At 36.0% G+C, this 24,317-nt stretch overlaps 1 protein-coding gene across 1 annotated transcript in view; it reads right to left on the bottom strand.

The window, feature by feature from the left end:
* The window catches only part of Sptz (zinc finger FYVE-type containing 26 spastizin), a 225,939-nt gene that overhangs the window by 142,567 nt on the left and 59,055 nt on the right, over nt 1–24,317 (bottom strand). The window contains exons 8-9 of the mRNA XM_090399525.1: nt 23,925–23,977; nt 3,222–3,379 (exon numbers count right to left, since the gene is read on the bottom strand). Coding sequence (XP_090255651.1) covers nt 3,222–3,379; nt 23,925–23,977 — 211 coding nt within the window. The remainder of the gene's footprint in view (nt 1–3,221; nt 3,380–23,924; nt 23,978–24,317) is intronic.

Raw genomic sequence — 24,317 nt, 5'->3', positions numbered from 1 at the left:
TAAAGAACAAGATGGGTTCTGCAAAGTCAGAAGGAAAAACAATGCAAGGAGCGAACGTCAAACAAAACCAACCTCAATGGAAGCAGAAATGAACCAACATAACAAAAGAGTCTTGTTATCCTGAAAGTCAAGGAACAATGGACAGAAGTAAACACAGCTCTCAAAAACTATATAATAAATTTTACAAAAGTCAGGAATACGGTCATGGGGGTCTGAATACAGCCAGAGACAGTAGCCAATTAGCACGCACTCACTAAACTTTTAGATGATAAAAATGTGCAATATCACAAATTTGCTTTAAAAAGTGAAAAAAGCAAGGCGGTATTGCATAGCATAACAGAATCCATCACCATGGAGGAAGTTGCAGACCTTCAAAACCACAGATTAAACCATGTTAAAGTCAACCATATGTTCCAAACATATAAATGGCCAATGCCTCTTGTCCTAGTGAAAATAGGCAAACAGCACAGAGATATCTATGATGTAAAAACAGTTACCTGGCTATAAAATCAGAACGATTATCACTGAACCCCAACGCTCAACCAAAATCAGCAAAGCTGCAGTCATAGCAACAAGTCTGGACAAAATGTTAATCGAGTTGTGCAAAGCAAACCTGAGCCAAGACTCTACAGACAAACCAATTTTAGTGCACTAGTCGATGGTTAACAAATATAGAGGGTCACGCTCTCTACAGATCATGTTGTGGAAAGCCAATGGTCTATGAAATAAAATATGTAAACTACAAGAATTTACAACACATCATAATGCTGAAATAATCCTTGTAGACGAAACTCACCTTCTACTAGCCAACAACACAAAGCACAGGAACTGTTCTATACTGCAATGACAGATCCAATGCCAAAGGAGGGGGGAGACAGAACAGCCACATTTGATGACTCAATTTCAAGCACTTAAAAAAAGCAGATAACTGAATTAACAGATGCCACTGTGGATGTGCCACACACAAACTCCGAATGACTACCAGATGAAATTAAAAACCTGATCTGTGAACAGAACAGAGCCAGGTGCTAATACCACAGAATGCTGGCTCCAAAAACATTGACAAGTACTCAACAGGGCTACAAAGGAAGTTCAATATGCACTTAAAACTATTGCAATCAACACTGGGAGCCAAAATTTAGTCCATAAACACAGAGGACTAGAACACTCTAGAAAATGATCAAAGCTCTATGCATAGATAAACATAAACCTCTCCCACCAATCCATAGTGAACATGATCTGGTTTACTGTGATGTAGCAAAGAGAAGTAGCATAATCCAAACTACACCCACACAAATCTAGACTTCATCAGTAAAGTACATGCTGGGTATGTTTTACACTAAAACACAGAGAGTACATAAACTCCATCCAACTGACATTACCTGTTGGATGATCAAACACCTGCCACATAAAGCGATAATGCATATTGTTGCTATTATTAATGCAATATTTAAGATATCACTACTTTCCTGCGTGATGGAAAGTAGCAGATGTAATCTAAATTCCCAAACCAGCACACCTTCCTCAAAACAATCATCCAATCAGCCTGTTTTCCTGCATATGAAAAATAGCTGAGCATATTACTAATAAGACTGCAAAAAGTCACTAAAGAATTAAATATTGTCCCTGATGAGCAATCTGGATTCTGGGAGAACCATTCTACAGAACAAATTCTGAGAAGTGTGGAAAACATCAGCATAGAGTTCAAATGGAAGCAGAACACAGGGATGATCTTCTTGGACATTGCCAAAAATTTCAACAAATTATGGCACAATGGGCTTCTTTTCAAACTCCTGCAGACCCCACTAAGAGTTACTTACCAAACTTACTTCAGTGATCGCGAACTCTGAGTGAAGCTACAAGGAATTAGATCATCAGAACCCAACATCACTACAGGCACCCCCCCCCCACCCAGGACTCCCTACTATCACCTCTGCTCTTTGCTATCTGTGTGTGTGGGCTGACATCCCATGCACAGATGCCACCACAATGGCTCTATATGCAGATGATACTGCAATAATAGTCTGCTACTTGATACCTAGATTGGCAACTGCAAAACACAGTCTGAGTACTAGAACAATGGTTCAAAAAATGGCAAATTGATGTTAATACAGACAAGAGCACTGCAGTGCTATTTACAAGAAAACAAGCATCTCCAGGGATGCTACTCTTCACACTTCATATCGATGTCTGCTCAAAAGAAAATAAGGCAATGGTGGAAGCTATACCTGTTACTGAATCGTCGTAGCTGGCTAAATACAGAACTCAAACTTCTGCTATACAAGATGCTGATGAGTCCCCCCCCCCCCCACACACACAGCAGTCTTATGTGCCAGTAGGCATGGAAAGACTTGATGATGATGTTCGGGGGGGGGGGGGGGTAAATATAAAAAATAAATCCACAAGCCTTACTATTTATTTATTTTTTATTCTTATTAATTTTTATAAATAAAGCTTTATTGGTTTCATTACTTCAAAACTTCAATGATTCATGAGATGTTCCTTGTTCAACAAGACCAATATGATTTTTTTTCTTTTTTTTCAAAACCATTAAATTTGTTGAAGTAATGAAACCAATAATGCTTCATTTACAAAAATATATTAATCATAACAACAACAACAAAAATCATATTAGGTACTGTTGAACAAGCAACAACTGATTAAACAAAACAAACCCCATCTGGTATTAATCACATAAAATATATTAATAATTCCCTATGTATTTCATTTGTCAACGTACAATTTGAGAATTTATCAAGTTTTACAACACTACATATTCAGAATGCATACGAACTATAAACTTCATGTGAAAATTGTACTACACAAACACAGACTGGTCATTCAAACAGATATAAATATGTGTTTCTCATCTCATCTAACTACTGTAAATTTGCAATGGAACCAATTTATTATTTTTGTTGTCTAACAAAGGCTCACTAAACTGGGTGCAAGAAATATTTGTACATTCTGATGAAACTTCATGTTCAAAATACGCACTACTTTGAATTGGTACTTTGGGTAGTTACATGCCAAGAAAGTTTATTTATTCCATTTCATTATGTGCAAGTCTAAAAAAATTTCTAATTCACCAGCTCTGAATTTGTTTATATTTTATGCCTTGCATGCATTCTTTTATTACGTAATTAATACCAGAAAATTTTGATTGACATTAAAGTGTTTCAAGAAGATATGAAAATCTGATTTTCTCGAAACATATATACCTGAGAATAATAAAAATCTTCTCGTATTGTACTATTTTGAGCATCATCATCACAAAGTTGCCATGGAAAATCAAGAATACTTCCCATTGTACTACCTCTTCTTCTTATAGTTCCAGAGCTGTCTTTATTCTGAATAAACTTTGGACTTGAGGCTTTTACTGGAAAACAAAATCTTAGGGTTATAAAAGTGCACATTATCCTTAAACATATATTGAGACAGTGAGATGACCAACCAAAGAACAAACTGATATGTGCATGCAGGCATTACATAAGGTAAGTAAAATGAAGCAGAAACAACAAAGATAAGTCTGAAGTCCTAAAATAGTGTCTCTTAGGATTGGTATTCTTGGTGTGTGGGCTAAAGTTCTCAGGTAAAATTGAGTGTTTCCCAGATTTGAAGTTATTATGGACAGACAACATCAGAATCACTGAATACAAAGACCACATCTGGTTTCACACTACAACCACTCAGGACTTGCTGACCATACCTTGGACCCACTGTAAGATACAATGGATAACCCCCCCCCCCCTTACTTAACAGAAGCAAATTTAAATTTATTTTTTTATTATTATTTACGTGACACCTCCAGGGAACCCAAAGACTCATTGAGGGAGGGCATCTACTCTACAACTCTCTGTCTCTACCACTACACCATCTATCATCCACCACTGCCACTAGTATTTTCACAGACAATCACAAACATCCATGCCTATGGTGGGATTTGAACCCGTAGCTTTTTGGCTGGAGAGTGGATACGCTAACCACTTGTCCAACCAGGCCAGGCCTCCTATGAAAATAGGAAGGACTTTTCCTGAAATCTACCTCAATCTTAAGGAACTACCCAAACCTCAATAAATCTGGTTGTATGAAATTACCTCAAATCTGGAAAGCACTCATTCTGAGAACTTCAGCTTAACAGCCAAGAACATCCATTCCATCAATATTTCTACTAACTTGCCCTATGTAGGGCTCGTGTGTACATATCAATTTGTTCTTTGTTTCCTGCTGAAATAATGAAAGTTTTTAATATAGAGTAATATTATTATTATTATTACACCCTCCATGGAGTAAGCAGACTCATCGTGGGAGGTTCATTAAATTCACAACATTATCATCATATAGAATCTTAAAATCCTTAACACTCCTTGAATTAACAACACATTCTGGTAATGCATTCCATTCACTGACAATTCTCCATGTAAAAAACATGTAAAAAATCTACTCCTCACCACACTTTTACACAACTTCCAGGAATGACCTCTGGTTCTTCCCCTCTCACCATCTACTAGTTTCATAATCCCCTCTGGATTAATCTGATAAAATCCTCTCATTAACTTAAATGTCTCTATCATATCACCTCTCTTCCTCCTATCAACCAGCCTCTGCAATCCACATTTCTTCAACCTCTCTCTCCATAGCCAGCATTCCAAAGTCCTGATATTATCTTCGTCACTCATCTCTGAGCCCTCTCCAAAGTCTCCACATAACATTGAAAATTTGGTGACCAGATCTGAGCACAATAGTCCAAGTGTGGTCTGATGAGTGCCTTATACAGTGGCACAACGACTTCCTTATCTTTACATGTTAGAGTACTTCTTTTCATAGCAGCACTATGATGTGCAGCCTTTGCAATGCTCATCCACTTCCTGAAGTACGGCACCATCGATATAGTACACAGACTTATATTTCTGCACCCCAAACGCAACACCTTGCACTTATTGATATTAAAACTACAATCCCACGCTTTTGTCCAAGTAAAAAGCCTATTCAAATCTTCCTGAAGGGAATATGAACATCCACAGTGCTACTTATAGTTCTTCCCAACTTTGCATCATCAGCAAACAACTGAAGATACCCAGTCAGTCCACATGATATACCATTAACAAACAAGTTAAACAGCAGGGGCCCAAGAACAGAACCCTGGGGTATGGCACTGGTTACCCTCCTTTTTTGAGACACTGTTCCATCAAACACAACCTGCTGGTATTGTTCAGAGAGTAAGTCTCTGATCCATCTAACCAATATACTATCTATTCGCATACTCTGCAGCTTGTACACCAACTTATGTGGTAATCTATCAAACATTTTTTCAAAGTCTAAGAATATCACTGTACATGATTCTCCCTTATCTAACACACTTGTCACCTTATCATAAAATGCAAGTAAATTACTAAAACAGGATCTACCTTTTACAAATCCATGCTGACCATCATAAAGAATGCTATATCCATCAACCCAATCCTGTATTCTATTCCTTACCAATCTCTCCAACACCTTGACCACAACCACAGTTATACAGACTGCCTATAGTTCGAGACTTCTGTCTTAGAACCATGCTTGTGGAGTGGAACTATTTTGCCCTCTTTCCACTCCTTAGGAATCCTACCCATTGCAAGACTCATTAAATAACCAGGTCAGGGGCATAGCCAACTGTGGTACACATTCCTTAAGAATACGTGATGATATGTCATCCATTTCCACAGCCTTATTCACCTCTAACCCAATCACAACACCTGATACACCCCTGTTTCTTTCACTTCCAATTCTTCTAATACTTGCCTCTCTTCTATATATTCCACCGCATCATTTACACCAGTATGATATACGCTGATAAAGTGTGCTCGTTCAATAATTCCACTACATCCTTTGCAGCTGTTAGTCTGCTGCCATGACTATCCATCAGTGTTAATCTGCTATAATTATTCTTCCTCTTGCTTGCCTGTAGCAGAAAAATTCCACTAAGTTAAGCTTGGCCTGACCAGCCAATCTCCTCTCATACTGCACCTTTTCTTTTTTTATCATGCTCATCATCTTTCTAGCTTGCACTTTATACTCTTCATGGGTATAAATCACCACCGATCACCACCAACTGCCTTGTACCTCCTCCATAACATTTTCTTTTCCAGAATAGCCTGCTTAATTTCACTGTTCATCCATTTCACTCCTACTCTATTTACTTGCTTAACCCTTGGTATGCAGCCATACATTGCTTTTGTCAGATACTGCCTTGTGAGTTCTGCCTTGCATTGTCAACATCTTTTCTGCCCAGCTCATCTACCCAACGTACTGATGCTAACTGACTACAGAGCTTCCTATAATCACCTGCTTTATACTTCCACATGTATCCATTTTTGGCAGTGACCTTTTCTTGTTTCATCACTTCCCAAACAAGCACTCATGATCACTCTCACCAACTGGCAGCAGTGTCAATGTTTCATTAACAACTACATCTTGTGAAGTTATCACCAAATCCATCGCTAGTTGCTTCAATCACATGCTACTTAAGATACTTATCTCTCAGAAATTCCACAAACTCACTCTCCTTGTTGCCATACACTCCTCCTTCCACTCTATATTCCTGTAATTAGCCTCCCACTGGGATCACCTTCTTTTTACATGCTCAAGTAATTTGCCTAAACATTTCCCAATCGGTATTCTCTGCATTCCCTGGCCTATAACAGCATCCTATCAGATATACTAATCTGTTTATTTCAACTTCAGACCACACAGATTCAAGATCTGTGCATGCACTATCAACTTCCACACTTTGTGCAGACACAATTCCTTTGCAATCATTAACAGCACTCCCCCTCCCCCCCCCCCTTGCGTCTTTTTGCATTTCTATCCTTCCAGAAAATTATATATCCTTCTAGTTCTATTCCCAACATCACATCAACCTCAGACAACCAAGTTTCACTTATTCCAATTATTTTTGGACATACTGTCTCAATCAATGCAACAAACTCAGCTCTCTTGTTTCAAATACTCCTTACATTTGTGTGTAAATATAATCGCTGTGTTTGTAGGTTTTCTGTATACAGATAGGTTGATACTATTATTGGTTTGTTTCTTTATTAAAATGTCAAGGAATGGCATTTTTTTTTATCTTTTTCCATTTCCAATGTGAATTTGATGGTATTGTGGAAACTATTGATTTGGTTGAGGTAATTCATTAGTTCTTCTTTCGTATGATCCCAAATGATAAAGATGTCATCTACATATCTGTACCAAATTTTCGGTTTTGGAATGATCTGGGTTAAGATTTTTTTTCTCTAGATCTTTCATGAATAAGTCAGCACAAGGAGGTGAGAGGGGGCTACCCATAGCTAATCCAGTGAGTTGTTTGTAGATCGTTTTTTGCCAAATAAAATAGTTAGAAGTTAAACAGTGATTGAACAAAGTAGTGATGTTTCTTGGGAACAAGTTGTCTAAGATGTTGATGACTTCAACCACTGGAATGTTAGTAAACAGAGATGTAATGTCCAGGCTTGCTAGTATATCCTCTAAAAAAAACTAAAATCAATGCACCCACTAACTCCTAGATTGTATGGCCTTCCAAAAATTCATAAAGAAGGTATACCGTTACGTCCAATAGTTGATGGAATCTATTCTCCCACTTACCAACTGTCCAAGTATCTTGCGAAGATTTTACAACAACACATTCACGTCTCAGATACTTATATTAAAAACTCAAAACATTTTATAGATAAAATAAAAAACATCCCTATTTTTGAAGAGGATATACTAGCAAGCCTGGACATTACATCTCTGTTTACTAACATTCCAGTGGTTGAAGTTATCAACATCTTAGACAACTTGTTCCCAAGAAACATCACTACTTTGTTCAATCACTGTTTAACTTCTAACTATTTTATTTGGCAAAAAACGATCTACAAACAACTCACTGGATTAGCTATGGGTAGCCCCCTCTCACCTCCTTGTGCTGACTTATTCGTTGAAGATCTAGAGAAAAAAATCTTAACCCAGATTATTCCAAAACCGAAAATTTGGTACAGATATGTAGATGACATCTTTATCATTTGGGATCATACGAAAGAAGAACTAATGAATTACCTCAACCAAATCAATAGTTCCACAATACCATCAAATTCACATTAGAAATGGAAAAAGATAAAAAACTGCCATTCCTTGACATTTTAATAAAGAAACAAACCAATAATCGCTGTGTGTTTGAGACCATTCTACCAGTACCAGCATTCTCTATTCCAGCTGCTATACCACATTCTGACTCTTCAGCCTGACCACTCCTGATTCCATGATTCTGACTCCAATTTCCAATCCCACCTGTCTCATCCTCACCTTTATGCATTCCATCATCTTGAGCTGCTGCAACCACATCTTCAACCTCATATCCATCTTCCTCCTGCCATACAATCTGTTGATTTGTGCCATCTTGTGTCATAGGTAGACTCTGATCATTTATTACATTAACTTCTTGACTCTTCTTAGAAAACAATAGCCTTTCTAAATGCCCAGCACCAAACCCATTCAAATGTAATCCATCAGCTTTATACCATTCCAACTTCCCTTCAAATTCACTCCAGAGAATTACAAATTTAACCTCCTTTGCCTCACACAACTCATCACCTTACTATTCATTATCTCTGCTCTTTTTCTCAATTCACTATTTATCATATCTGGGAAACACACCTACAACTTTCAAAACAACACTATTCTTCTTTACCTGCTGCAACAACTTCCTCAAGTTTCTATTAACATTCTTTTTCTCCCCAACTAAGTCATTTGTGTCCACGACTACTACCACTAATTTTGATGTCTGGTATTTCCTTTTCTACAATGCATCGGTTATTTGTTTCATTGTTCCACCAGGAAAGCATGTTCTGTGCACTTTATTAGTAATCACACCTCTAATGATCAAGTCCCCATACACTGATATATAACTATCCTTTGAGTCTCTTCATAATATTAACTTCCTCCTCCTTATCATCAGCCAATCTCTCTTTTAGATGATTAATATCATCTTCAAGATGTTTCATTTTGTTTTTCATTTTTACTAATTCCTGCTGAAGCTCTTCTACTACAGTCCCAACGTTTGTTCCCATTTCTAAGTGCTCTAATCTATCCAGACACTTTTCACATATGTTAATGCTTTCCTTCTTCTCATTTACCCAAACAGCCCACAGATCTTTCACATTTTTTGGCATACATATAAGAGTTTTCGCAATGCATCCACTGTGAAAAATCCAAAGCAGAGCCAGACTTTCGTACAGAAGCCTTCCATGCTGCTGACGCACATTTCTTTATGGACACCATCTTTAGAGGCTGAAGTATAACAAACGAGCTCTATAACAAAATACTATATAAACAACTACAAATTTCAACACCACCACCACTTAAGGACACTTGAATCCAAACTGAAAAAAAAAAATTTCACACAAAAAAAAAAAGCCACACTATACACTAATTAAAAACACTTTCTTTTTATTTTTTTAATATATAGTATACATTGTTAATTTCCTTAAGTAATACCATTATGGATAACCAACATATAAGCCTTAATGACAGAATTATTTTCAAATGATGCAAAGATTTCCATCAACACAGATAGAGATGAACTCCAGTGAGAAGATGGGCATCCAGAGCTCCAATCTATGATTTAGATATAAGGAGCTTAGACGAAATTACATGAAATGGTGTCTTACTACCTCCACTAAACATCATGAATTATTTTACAATTAAGGATGCAGAGCTGATGTTTTTCTTTGCTTGTAATATTGGGCACATGTGGCAGAGTCATGACAGGCAGTTTGGGCATGTCTGTATTTCTGGCATTTGAAGCATCTTAGTGGATTAGGGATGCACACTCTAAAAGGACAGTTGAAATATCCTGCTTCTTTTACAGATGTTGGAGGCTTAAGTGTATCAAAAGTAAGGATGATGTTCCTGGTTGGAACCAGATGACCATTCCTACATATCAGGATGGGCATCACACCTGTCACTCCCTGATCTTTAAGTTCTGAACATATCTCCTTATTAGGAACATCAAGGAGATCCCATTCTGATATCACTCTACAAAAGTTGAGTATTTTATGAGATGTATCTGTTATTGGTATTCCACCCACCGAGTTTATACACAATAGTTTTTCAGAATGTTGTTAACATGGAGTTTCTACAAGGACATTGCTAGAACATAGTTTCTTTACTTTTGGGAGAACCTTCCAAACCTTTTATACCCTTCTGAATGAAGAAGGGTGACATTTGTTCTATCAGCTTTTCACCTGTAGCATGGATGGTTAGAAAAATGAGTGCATTTGTATCACATGTCTTTTGTTAAAAGATGTATCAATGATATCAACACTTAGCTGGGGCTTTGTTAATGCCCATGAAACAACTGAGGATGAAGGCTTCATGGTCAAGTGGTTTTCGGTGCAGTGGCAGAGCTTCCCACTCACCACAGAGTCACACATGGATGCCCACTCTCCAGCAAGTAACAACTATGTTCGGGACTTTTGGGAAGTATCAGGGTATATCCATTTCCCATATCTAGCTCTACTGTGGCTCTATTAAAGAACATAAACAGGTTGATGTGATTACTAAGTAACCATTCCAATATATTGTGATGACCATACTACTTGTACCAATTCATCTATAATTCACTGTATAAGTCCTAGTTCCACTCTATAATGGAATTATCTTGCCTCTTCTACCACTCATTAAGAATTATGCATGTTTTATTGCACTGCCAAGTCTTTCTTTCTTTCTTGCACATTCCTTCAGTATTCCTGCCAACCATTCAATCTTATTGCAGTAATCAAATTGAGTTTTTTCAATAGCTTCAGTGCCTCTAACTCATTCATTACATGTATTCATTCATCTAGTTTCTCCCCCCCCCCCAACAACATCCAGAACCAATAGTCTGTTCTGAGAATATACTTTACTAAATTGAATACTTAACAATACAGCTATTTCTAGTGCATCTGACAGTTACTTACCATGTGAATGTATATTGGTTATTCTTCCATGGTTGTTTTTATTTTTATTTGCCAAGAGCAATCAAACAGCAATAAATTCTGTTGGATTGCTCTTGGCATCTTTAGCTAACTTCTTATCGTAATCCAATTTCACTCCCCTCACTACAGCCACTACTCTCCTTGTGTGGTCTTTTACTGTTTCTGAGCCTCATCATTCTGCTCATGATATCAGATCCACAGCATTCTCTTTTTATGCAGATACCATTTTAAAGTGTTATTCATCTATTTAATTGCATTGCAATTTATTCTCCTAACTTTGGGGATGCAATCAGTCAGATAGAGCTTCTTTCAAAACACCTTCTGACCATTTCCCATATATTGTTGACTTCTCTACCATGCAGTTTCTCATACCAAGGCAGTGCTTTAAGATGCTTTCTCAGTTTCCCCATAAGTCTCTTTCTAGTCAAAGTTCTTATATACATCATCACTTCCTAAGTCAAAATTGCATGATCTTTCTAACCATCTGGGGGCATAACAGTCATCTCATTTACAAGATTCTCAAACACTGTTATCAGATGTAATGTTCTTGCACAGTAAGTTCCTTCCATTTATAGAATTAGTCAGGATATCTGATTAATTCTATAAATTATTTTTTCTCTTATCTTCCATGCATTCTCCTCTCTCTCTCTCGTTTTTATAGGTGGTTTCAGCTATCCCCATAGTTGAAATCACCCATAATGATAGTGCTCCTATCCATAAGACTTGTCTGGGTAGTCCATGGTTCTCTTAAGATGATCCTCATCTGTTAGTGACTTGTCTAGTTAACCTCTATCTTAAACCAAATAGCTTAGCCTCAAACACATTGCTTTATTACTCATACTATCACCTCCATTAAAGATTTCCACTATGGTTAAATTCATTTTTTTCTGTAATCTGTTAGTTTTTCCTCTCTGAATATACTGATACTATCACATTCTATTCTCATAACAATTCTGCCTCTGTCAGTTAGGTCTCACTAATGCCAATAATTTTTGGTCTTACTACATATTGGCAATGCTGAGAACTCCTTGCACTTATTCCTGATGGGTGTATCATTAACTTATAATGCACTGCAAACCACCATGCTGATAAGTATTCTAGTAGCTTTTAAAATATGATCAGTTCCAATCTAATCGCCACTACAGTTTCTACTTTTCATTCTCGACTAAACTAATCCTGTCATTCCTGTAATTATCCATAATTACCATTTTTCTTTCTCTCTCCCTCAATGTGTGTGTGTGTGTCATCAGTCATCCCTTAATGCAGCATTTCTCAACCTTTCTAAGCCCAAGGACCAGTAAAATGCCTAAAACAATTCTACAGACCACTAAGTTACAGAGGTGTAGCTGGGGGGGAGCGATCCACCCTGGGCAGCATTTTGGTGTTTAAGAAATCTTGCCATACTGTCTATAAAACAGCAGCCGAGTGATAAAATAGACTTCGACAATGTCATTGACGATTTTGTGAACAGAAAAGCAAGAAAAATAACATTTTAGAATGTTGGAATTAAAGTTTTACTTCAAAAATAAACATAATGTTTTTAATTTATTTCCCTATATGTTGTTTTGACTTTTTTTAATTTTTAAAAAACCTATGTAGGAATTACCAACATTTCGGAAAAACTGTGCCATTTATAACATAATAAATCTAAAAGCATGTTTCGAATACATATGGAAACATAATTAAATTGGAAGTAAACGATTAAAAGTGTATCATCATTGAACAAAGTTTTAATTTTTATTAAACAAATAAATAATATGATATAATTATGTTTACTTACTTTTAATGAGATTGAGCTTCTCGGCCATTGCAGAGTTGTTGGATATCTGGCTCAATATTGGTCAACTTCAGTTGAAGATCGGCACACAACACTAAGACGATTTCTGTATTTTGTTTTTATTTGAAGGAGCGATGAAAATCCTTTCCCACAAAGATAGGTTGTAGAAAACTGCAAAAAGATTTTCAATGCTTCTTCAGATAATTTGAGAAATTCACTTCTCACTGAAGGCGAGATCCAAAATCGAGCCAAACCAAGATCACGAAATTGCATTTTAAGTCCAGTCATTTGAAAGCTCAATTACTAGCTATTTTTTCGATAACGAAAGGTCGTTCTCATGACTGCAAGCCTGAAATGGATCGCAAATCCACAAAAATTTCTTATAAAAGTTATTTGGAAAATATGTTTCAAAATTCTGTTTCAGATTTTTGAGGTGCTCACAAACCTTTCCAGAAATTCAGAATCAACAAAAATATCATTTTCCACTAAAAAGGATTCCAATGTTAGAAAATGTGCAAATTGTCTGTCTTTTACATAATTAATCCATAAAACCAGTTTTTTCTCGAATGCTTTTATTTTGTTGTAGGAATCAAGAACAGTTAAAGAATTTCCCTAAAGGGAGAGATTTAGTTCATTTAATTTCGAAAAAAGTTTGAAAAATAGGATAGTGTTGATAACCATGCTTCGTCAACAAGGAGTGATGCAAAATCAGAATTATGTCATTTACAGATAATAAAACTTCATGCCTTAATTGAAATAACCTTGTTAGTACTTTGCCCCTGGAAAGCCAGCGAATTTCAGAATGAAGCAAAAGTTGTACATATTCACTGTCCATTTCATCACAGAGTGCTGAAAATAACCTGTTATTTAATGGTCAAGATTTAATAAAATTAACTAGCTTTACAGAGTTGTATAGGCACAGTTTTAAATTCTAATGGCATTCCTTTGGAGACTAACACTTCCCTATGCATGAAACAACGTACCCAATTCATTTAAATTATACATTTTTGGTCGTTTTATAATAGAAATACAATTTTATTAATACAGACCGACCAGTATTTTACAATAAAAACATTTATTCAAACCTACCAGTTTCGCCAGCAAACTGTCTGGCTTTTTCAAGGCATTACGGAGATATGAAAGTTAGTAAATGCAAATTAAAAGGAACAAAAGAAACGTTGTAAACCAAACCAGTAACTATGGTTACACGTTTCATGTGACAGAGATGACTTATTGTTCTTATTCATTATCACGTATGCGTGTTTGTTGTAGACTTGTAATGTGATTACTGGTTAGCGTAGTTCAGATTGATTGAGAGAGAGGATCAAGTTTTTCCACGAACTGTTTAGAATTACACCCTGATTTCTGTTGAGGTTTCAGCCGGTTATTAGTACTAATGTGGCTTCCTTAAATACACGATGCCTGTAGTCGTCATCGAGATATGGCATGGAGCTGTTTTGCCAATCTATCGTGTGGTTAGACGTGCAGAAATAATAAAATAAGATCAACAGAATCCTATATCAAGAATAGTCAACATTTTGTAAATAAACTCCAAGCCATTAAGATTGCACCAAATGACATGCTATCCAGCCTAGATGTTGTATCCCTTTTCACCAATGTTCCAGTAGAAGAGGTAATAAACATCATCCAAGACCTCTTTCCTCTAGACATCACACAGATGTTTAGACACTGCCTTCAATCTAATTTCTTCAAGGTTAACAACACCATATACCAACAATTAGAAGGCCTAGCAATGGGAAGCCCACTATCACCATCGTGTGCAGACCTTTTCATGGAAAAACTTGAAAAAGAAATTCTCTCTGCAATCTCTCTGAGCCCATCTACATGGTGGAGATATGTGGATGATATATTCATCATATGGCAAGACAGCTTAGACAACCTAAAATCGTTCGTGGATAAAATCAACACAGATTTAATCTTTTAATTTAATCTAATAAAATTAAAATCAACACAAAACAACAACCAACTGCATTTTTTAGATATCTTGATAAAAAAACAACCTAACAGTGTCAAATTATCCATTTACAGAAAGCCCACAGATACTGGAAGATATCTTCACTATACTTCAAACCATCACAAGTCACACAAACTGAGTATTATCCACATGTTGAAACATAGAGCCAAAAAGTTTATATCAGAAGAGGAGGATACACAGAATGAACTCTCACTAATAGCCAACACATTATCACAAAATGGATATCCTCAAAACATGATCAAAAAATATCTATACAATGACAACCCCAGACAAGAAGAATCCCACTGTCAGCACATTTCTACTGTAGTGATACCTTTCATCAAGTCAATTTCTTATCAAATAGCAAGAATACTAAGAGCCCACATCAGAGTGGTCTTCAAACCAACCACCAACATCAGACAAGTTTTAGGATCTCCAAAAGATAAAGTTCCGTTCTACAAATATTCAGGAGTATATTACATTCCCTGCTCCTGTGGTCTTGCCTACATCGGATAAACTTCACGAAGTTTAGAAATTAGACAAAAAGAACATGTTGGTGATGTAAATCACAACAGAAGCATCTCTTCCGGCTTAGCACATCATTTCTGCACGTCTAACCACACGATAGATTGGCAAAACAGTTCCATGCCATATCTCGATGACGACTACAGGCATCGTGTATTTAAGGAAGCCACAATAGTACTAATAACCGGCGGAAACCTCAACAGAAATCAGGGTGTAATTCTAAACAGTTAGTGGAAAAACTTGATCCTCTCTCTCAATCAATCTGGTCTACAACAAACACGCAAGCGTGATAATGAATAAGAACAATAAGTCATCTCTGTCACGCGAAACGTATAACCATAGATACTGGTTTGGTTTACAACGTTTTTTATGTTCCTTTTAATTTGCATTTACTAACTTTCATATCTCCGTAATGCCTTGAAAAAGCCAGACAGTTTGCTGGCGAAACTGGTAGGTTTGAATAAATGTTTTTATTGTAAAATACTGGTCTGTATTAATAAAATTGTATTTGTACCCAATTCATATCGGAGCTACTTCCTTGACCATAGAAACAACCCCACTATGCCTGCCTGTAAGGGCAAGTGCTCCATCCAAACAGAAGCCTATACATTTTCCCACTGGATCCCTTTGTATATTATGTAATTATTGAGTGTGTGAAATATTTCTTCTCCCGTTGTTCGGGATGGCAAAGTTCTACAAAACAGAATATCATCATGAATGTTGTTATCATGCACATATTTTATGTAGGATATTAACTGTGCATCATTTGTAACACCAGTAGTCTCGTCTATTTGTAATGCATAATAAGGGCTCTTCTTAACTCTTTCGATTAACTGAGATTCTACGTCACCTGCCATATCATTAATTCTGCAAACGACAGTGTCATTTGAAAGAGGAATCAAATCATCATCTTTTAGTAACTTGTTGCCAAACATAGTTTTTACCACATCTTTTATAGCTGGAAGTAGCAAATTTCCCTGACAGAATGAGGTTTCCCTGTTTTCGCTATGTGCAAACGTAAGAGATAAGATGCTTCCAGTGCCTTGCTATTAATGGAACCAATGGCCGAAACTATATCTTTCCCATGATTTAATGTCCCTAACGTTGCTGAAAAAATTCAATTGGCTTATTTTTCACATCACAATGTTTAGTTTCTAAATGTCAGAGTTTCGTAGGTTTCATGCATTTGTTTGACAACACTTCATAACACAAAACACAATGAGGTTTCTATTGTGTTTTCCTACTGTATATTTCCTACTGTATTTTTTCCTTGAACTGCTTGTTTCTTCTACTTTAATAGTATTAGATTTACTCGCCATTACAGCAAGTGTATCACAATTAGGGTTAGCATCACCTGTTTCATTTGCTCTTCTTTTCAAAGTCCTAGTTCTAAGCCACTTTTCCATTATTAAAAAATATCGCCAAAAAATACATAAATATATAAATACTGGGGTTAACTCACAACATACTTTGTTCAAGTATCACTTAGCACTTCTGAAGATATACCTGACCTTGGTTGAAGGAGGGAAACCTTCAATAATAAAAATCAATAAACAACAAGCAATTGATTGAAAGGTGGATAACACATGTTCACTTCAAATCTGACAAAACAGCAAGGGAAGGCAGAAGCAATAAAACTGGTTCTAGAAAAATTTGCCATAAACATTTTCAGCATAGAAAAATTCACAGTAAACATTTATGCCGTATGACATTTTGCATTAATTTTTGTAAATAATCAATGGATAATAAAGGGTATTATAAATTCATTAAAAAGGCAAATCTTTATTAAGGTGAATATCAGTGATACATAACATAATGGAATAATTTAAAAATTGTGCAAATTAAAAGAGATGCTGCGTAAATAATTAACCTTTTGCTGCAGATCGTCAATTCAACAAATCCATCAGTAAAATCGCTCATTGGAAGAAATGCTAATGCTGTGAAGCATTTAATTTTCATGTGGAATGCATCAATTTTGCAATAAAGATTTTCTGCCATATGAAATAAACAACCTGTTACAGTTGTTGATGTAAATATGTTAGAAAAAGCAATGATAGTTGCTTTCTTGAAGTTAACCATTAATGTTTCGGGATCTAATGATGAACGTAAGCCCTTTAAGGCACTGAATAATCTGCTGTAAGTTAATTCTGATTTGCCAGGAAGCAAAGCAAAAAGCCACCATGGAATCCTTAGGGGTCTCATGCCAGTCCCAAGCCTCGATAAAGGAGGAGGGTTGGTCAGATGAGTCGATGCTCTGACCGTAAAGAAAAAACATGATTGTTATCTGATGCATATATGATCAACAGCTACAATATGCCAGCTACAATACGTCACCCAGATCAACAAGGTCCACGATACCAATCGTGCGATTCCATATCATACTCATTACCTGGTGGTGATTTCTGTTTCAATTCTTCAGTCAGTTTCCCAACACTATCTAAATCTAGCTTTTTTTCATATAACTCACTACAGTATCTTGTCCATCGCTGTACAATTTTATCTTTATTCATTAATACTTTGCCTTTTTCAGTCTTTAACTGTGGTCTATTTTGGTTGCCACCTTCTATTAATGGTTCTGATCATTTTGTACACCTCTCTAGTTTTATGCTCTCCATAATACTGTTCTATATTATTGCATTGGGCTCCTAACCATTTCATCTTATCTGGCTGACTGTTTTTTTCACCTCAAATACACTTTCTTCTATATGTACCCCTTCTTATCTTCAACATTCTTTTCTCCTGTACTAACTTCAGTGTTTCTTGTCTAATCCATTTCTTCTTGATCTTCTCTTCTTCTGGTACTGTTTCTTCAACTGCATCTTCTATCACCTTCATTACTCCTTTCACTCTTAGATTCAAATTTTTTTTCTTTGTCCACACTTTTAAGTTTCTCCTCTAACAATGTTCTGTAATTTCTGCTTTACTTATTCTTACTCAATTCATTTCTGATGATGGGGTTTATATTTTCTTTTTTAATTTTAACTTGATGTTTGCAATCACTAAACTATGATCCGAGACTATATCCGCTCCTTGAAAAGTTCGACACTGCTGTACCGACATTATCCATCTTCTTTTAATCATAGTCATATCAATGTTGTTCTTGGTTTTCCCATCATTTGATTGCCACATCCATTTTCTACACTCTTCTTGCTGGAATCTTGTGTCACAGATCATCATATCGTGGTCCACAGAAAATTCTAATATTTTTTCACCTTGATCACTTTTTTCTCCAAAATCATATTTTCCCGTGACTCTTTCCCGACCATCATTATATATATATCCCAACTTTGGCATTCCAATCTCCTTCAATAATTAGTACATCTTGCTTTGGTATTGTTTCTATTGTCTCTGTCAGATCTTTTAAAATAAGTCAATATTTGTAAAATAAGTCAATATCTTCATCTGTACTGTCGGATGTGATGCATATAACTGGACTATTGATATATTAAATTAAATGGTTTTGCTAAAAATCTTGCTACTATGATTCGTTCAATGACTGGTTTGAAGCCTAATAGTGCCTTTCTAGCTTTTTTTCATAAGGAAACCAACTCCTGCTTCATGCTTGGTGTCATGCTATGACCATATGACTTCGCATCTAACTTATCTTTCCTGCTGATGTCCATCGGAACTCTGCTAGTTCTAGTGTATCACCCCGATATCTCTTCGTTTCCTCGCAAAGTAATTCTAGTTTACCTGCCAACCAAAGTGTCTGTACATGCCATGTTCCTACTGATAATAGTTCTGTTAGTTTCAGTTTCTGTTTCCTTTCAGTATCTCACTTTTCGATCCAACTCCCTATCGCTCGATTGGTATCGGACCTTGTTGATCTGGGTAACGTCCAAGAACCAGCATGTTGTAGCTGTTGATCGTATATGCATCAGATAACAATCATGTTTTTTCTTTACAGTCAGAGCATCGACACTCATCTGACCAACCCTCCTCCTTTCTCCAGGATTGGGACTGGCATGAGACCCCTAAGGATTCCATGGTGGCTTTTTGCTTTGCATCCTGGCAAATCAGAATTAACTTACAGCAGATTATTCAGTGCCTTAAAGGGCTTACACATTCATCATTATATATCGAAACATTAATGGTTGACTTCGAGAAAGCAACTATCAACGTTTTTTCTAACATATTTACATCAACAACTATAACAGGTTGTTTATTTCATATGGCACAAAATCATTATTGCAAAATTGTTGCCATTGGTTTGAAGTTACACTATCAAACAGATGCTGCATTCCACATGAAAATTAAATGCTTCACAGCATTAGCATTTCTTCCAATGGGTGATGCTACTGACGGATTTGTTGAATTGACGATCCGCAGAAAAAAGTTAATTATTTACGCCGCATCTTTTTTAATTTGCACAATTTTTAAACGATTCCATTATGTTATATATTACTGACATTCACCTTAATAAAGATTTGCTTTTTTTAATAAATTTATAATACTCTTTATCATCCATTGATTATTTACAAAAATTAATGCAAAATGTCTTACGGTGAAAATGTGGCGAATTTTCCAGTCACGAATAAAACTATATTGTTGTTCACTTCATCCCTCTTTTATTATTTGTCATTCTGCCGCTACAAATTTAGTGGCAGAATGACGAATAATAAAAGAGGGGTGAAGTGAACAACAATATAGTTTTATTGCTTCTGCCTTTGAACATTGTGACACTATTTGTTTTTTTGTCTCCATTTGATTTCAATAATTTTTACTTATTCAATTTTAATTAGTTTTGTTTGGATAATTAAAAAATATATATTTATTTAATAAGTCTGCCTGTGGACTACCTGTCCCATTGTTGCTGACCACAGGTTGAGAAACACTGTCTTAATGTAATGCCTGCATCCATGCTTTCTTGCAACCACTCAGGGAAACATCTAGTTTCCCTGACTATTCACATTCACTGAACAGTTTCTTCAAACATCTGAAGTCAAAATCAGTCAAGTATACTTCATTCTTTTAATACAAATACTTTTGGCCATTACAATCATATCATACCATAAATTTGTGTACTGAATGCCATTTCTTTTGTGAAGTCACAACCACAGCTCTATCTCAAATTATTCCTGTCATAACATGGAAAAAGAACCACAATCTTGACTTTTTGTTTGCCTCACCCAACAACTCTTTCACATCTTTTCCCACACTAAACTTATCAAGTCATTTGTTCTGACCAAGATAATCATATCATCCATTCATTCTACAGCCTCAGTCATGTCACAAAAATCTACACTTCCAGAAAACACGCTTTCATTGTTCAGTCATCCAGCATGAACATAATCACAGGATCACTGTAAATCATTACATCCTTTTTCATCTATTCTACTTTCTTGAATATTTTCCTTTACTTTGTTTCCTATCTTTTCTGCTATTTGCCAAGCACTTTTGTGGTCTCTCTAACCCTTTTGCAGTAATTCAAGCACTTGTCAAAGCTTCGAAAGTCCCAACATTGTACCAAACTCTTCTCCATTTTCTACTACTCTGTTTTCATATTACTATATACCTGTTTAACATTGCTATCAGCATCTTGCATGCAATTAGTGCTTGTGTTCTCCCTAGCATGTCACTACTTGCCACACTATCTTTGCTCTCATCTGAACCCCTACTTGCATTCAGTAACTCATCATCCTCGAACTGCCCAATCAAGACACATTTCTGACATAATCTAGCACCATCATCTCCTTTTTTGTCACAAATTACTCATCACGACCACCAAATATATTCCAAATGCATTACATTCAATGAAAATTTTTCATACTGAATTCAAACAAAGGACTCATTGTCTCTATTATTATACCTGAACACATATACTATGCTAAACACTGATCTCCATCAGTGAAGGATGTACTGAAAGAAAGATGTTTCCTTCAGTGGAGCAAGGATAACCTGGTCACTTTCGATGCTCCAAAACACATTCCTGCCCTTTATCTCGCAAAAAAAATTTCAGCTCACCTTTCTTTAGACTCAGTAATACACACATCACCAGACAGGATCAAATTTCTCACCTTGGACTGATATTTGCCTCCAGCCTCTAAAAAACTAGCATTCTTTTCCACTTAAGAAGTTATTTTATACCCACCCAGTTACTAACCCAATGTAAATCACAAATCCACCATCCTTAGAAATACCATCCACACATCTAATGTGGTATACCTAAAGCAACCCTAAAAATTCTTCTTGCTGTCTAGAATAGAGCAATTCAGTTCACAGATGATGCTTCCCTCACAGGTTTACTTAAACTTTTATCTCACAGACACGGTTCAGTTCCATGGTCAGTGCACTGGTGAAATTGCAAACATCATTTCTCTGCTTGCTGTTGGGCCTGTTTAAACAAGAGCAGCACCTGCCCAACATCTATTTTCAGTACAACTATAAACACATTGAACCGACTTCTCTTTCTCATTTATTCCATCTACTACTGGCATCTGGAATAACGTTCCTCATAATGTGTTTCCTAACAACTTCAACCTCCAGCTCTTTAAGAAAAATATCATGAGATTTCTCTCAATCCTTATCTGCACCTCACACCTAGAAGTACAAGAACCTATAGGTTCTTGTACTTCTTTTGTGTGGGATAAAGATAAGAAAAACACCACACATACATATACAGTATTATTATATACACTATGTTGACAAAAGTATGTGGACAAAAAATGTATTTTAATTATATTTCTCATACCAAGTGGGACCACCATTAGTCTAAATGATAGCAACTACTCTTTGGGGCACGCTTTCAACCAATTTCTGATACATCACAACAGGAATATTCTTCCATTCCTTGCACAAAGCTATCCCACTGTTGATGATGACTTCTGCGGTCCAGAGCAATTCTAATTCATTCCAAAGATGTTTAATGGAGTTGAGGTCTGGACTATGAGCTGGCCATTCCAATACTTCAACATTGTTTTGCAGAAACCAGTCTTGGATATGCAGTGCAGTATGGCATGGAGCATTGTCATGCTGAAACATACAAGGGTTACTGCCAAAGTACTTCTACAGCATCGGAAGCATGAAATTTTCTGGGATACCCAGGTAGCCATTGACGTCATGGTTTTGGGCATGTCCACCAATGGACCAAACCCCATCCAACTGAAACACCCCCATACCATTACCGAGCCGCCACCAAACTTGACAGTTGGAATGATGCAGTCCTGCCGGAAGCATTTCCCAGGTAATCTACATATCCAAACACGACCATCAGAGTGAAACATTTGGAAGAGTGATTCATCATTTTCCACAGAACCTTTTTTCAATTATCTACGTTCAAGGGAACAGTGTGAAAGATGCCAGTTCCGATGTCAAGGTAACCTTCTGCACACAGTTCTAGTGCTGACAGATGTCCCTAAAGCATTTTCCAGGTTGACTGCAAGGTATAACACTGATAATATTCAGGATGTTGAACATTCCACAATAAGAAAATGCTAGTGAATTTTCCTGTTGTGGTAGTACCATCAACTTTCCATGTATGAATGACATAAGCAACGGTGGATTTTGGTATACTGAGATGTGTAGTAATGTCAAGGACAAAGACTGCTGATGTGACACCCAACTACCATTTGATGTTGGAAATCTCTTTGTTTAGTTGAACATGGCATCTTGACATAGAGTATGGTGCAAAACATGCAGCACATCCCACCTTTTATTACCAGACTCACACAGACACTCCCTGAATATTTGCATGTGGTAGGATCTGAAATTTGCATGACATGTAAAGGTGTCCACATACTTTTGTAAACATAGTGTATATCATAATCATAAAATAGGTACATACTCAATTAAAAACATTCATAACAAGGATAAATAGTAAAAAAAAAAAAAAATTACTTTACAAAGTTATCTTTACAGGGTAACTACACATATGCCATCAGGAGAAATGCCAACAAAATCTTCCAACAAGAATAATATTGTTATTGTTTTGTGTCTTTTCTTCAAGTGAATTTTTATGCTAGAATAAAGGCAGTGTCAGTAATGAGGAGACAATCCTGAGTAGAAATCAAGTAGATATTCACCATTATTATTATTTCTGTTATTTTTCTCAAAATTTTCCAAAAATGTTTTCATGTCTGCAATTCCAGTGTCCAACAAGATGCAGTTTGCTTCTCATTTTCCTCACTGTCCTTTTTAATGGTTAAAAATTTCTCTACTTTTTTCATTCCTGCCTTTCAAGAGGTTCACAGAACAAAGAAACCAGAATATTAAATTCTGTATTTTACAATCTGTCCATATTTCAATCAGTTTATCTTCATGTTTAATGTGATAATGTTAAGGCTGATCTAAATCATATTATAGTTATTATTTAGAAGGAACACAACTGTTTTGGTAATATACATAAATTATTCCAATGTTAGTTTTTCTTTTCTGTTGATGTTTTATGCACTGATGGTTTCACTTTCAAGTCTGCTGAGATTGTTTCAGTAAGGTGCCTTAAAATGTGAAATAAAACTCATTTCTGTTTTTATTACTGAAAATGTAATGGTTTAAAAATGTTTTCCTCCTTCAAAAATCAAAACCATGAAACACTGCACTTTGAACCATAAAATGGCTAATAACTGATGTTGCAGTCCTTTCCAATATGAACAGAAATAAAACTGACTGAGTCAACACAGCTAAACAAAAACAAAAATAATGAAATAAAGCTTACCAAATGACTGTGATCTTATTCTTTCATAAGAAGAGGGAGTTGAAGAATATACTCTAAATAAAAGAAAACAAAGGCATAAAGTTAGAAAATGATAATTTAATTTTTGGAAGATTCAGCAAGAATGTGAAATTGCAGAAGAAACTGTTTCACTTGGTAAATATAGGTATATGCACATCATGTCTGCAATATGATTATGCTGATTAATAACATCAGAAGATTTCTATAGAGGATTCTTATTACTGACCATTGTCGGTGAAATAATTAATATGTAATTATTCTCAATTATAAGGAAGGAAATAAAATTTGTTTTGTTTATACATTTAACTTTTTGAATTGGCAAGGTCAAATGCCTGAATAATTCTGTTTTTGAATCTGAGTGAAATTCAAAGGAAA

Source organism: Typopeltis vanoorti, chromosome 10 (genome assembly GCF_054136105.1).
Source record: "Typopeltis vanoorti isolate ZY-2024b chromosome 10, IOZ_Tvanoo_1.0, whole genome shotgun sequence".
Lineage (NCBI taxonomy): Eukaryota > Metazoa > Arthropoda > Arachnida > Uropygi > Thelyphonidae > Typopeltis > Typopeltis vanoorti.
This window is presented reverse-complemented; position numbering and strand designations above follow the sequence as displayed.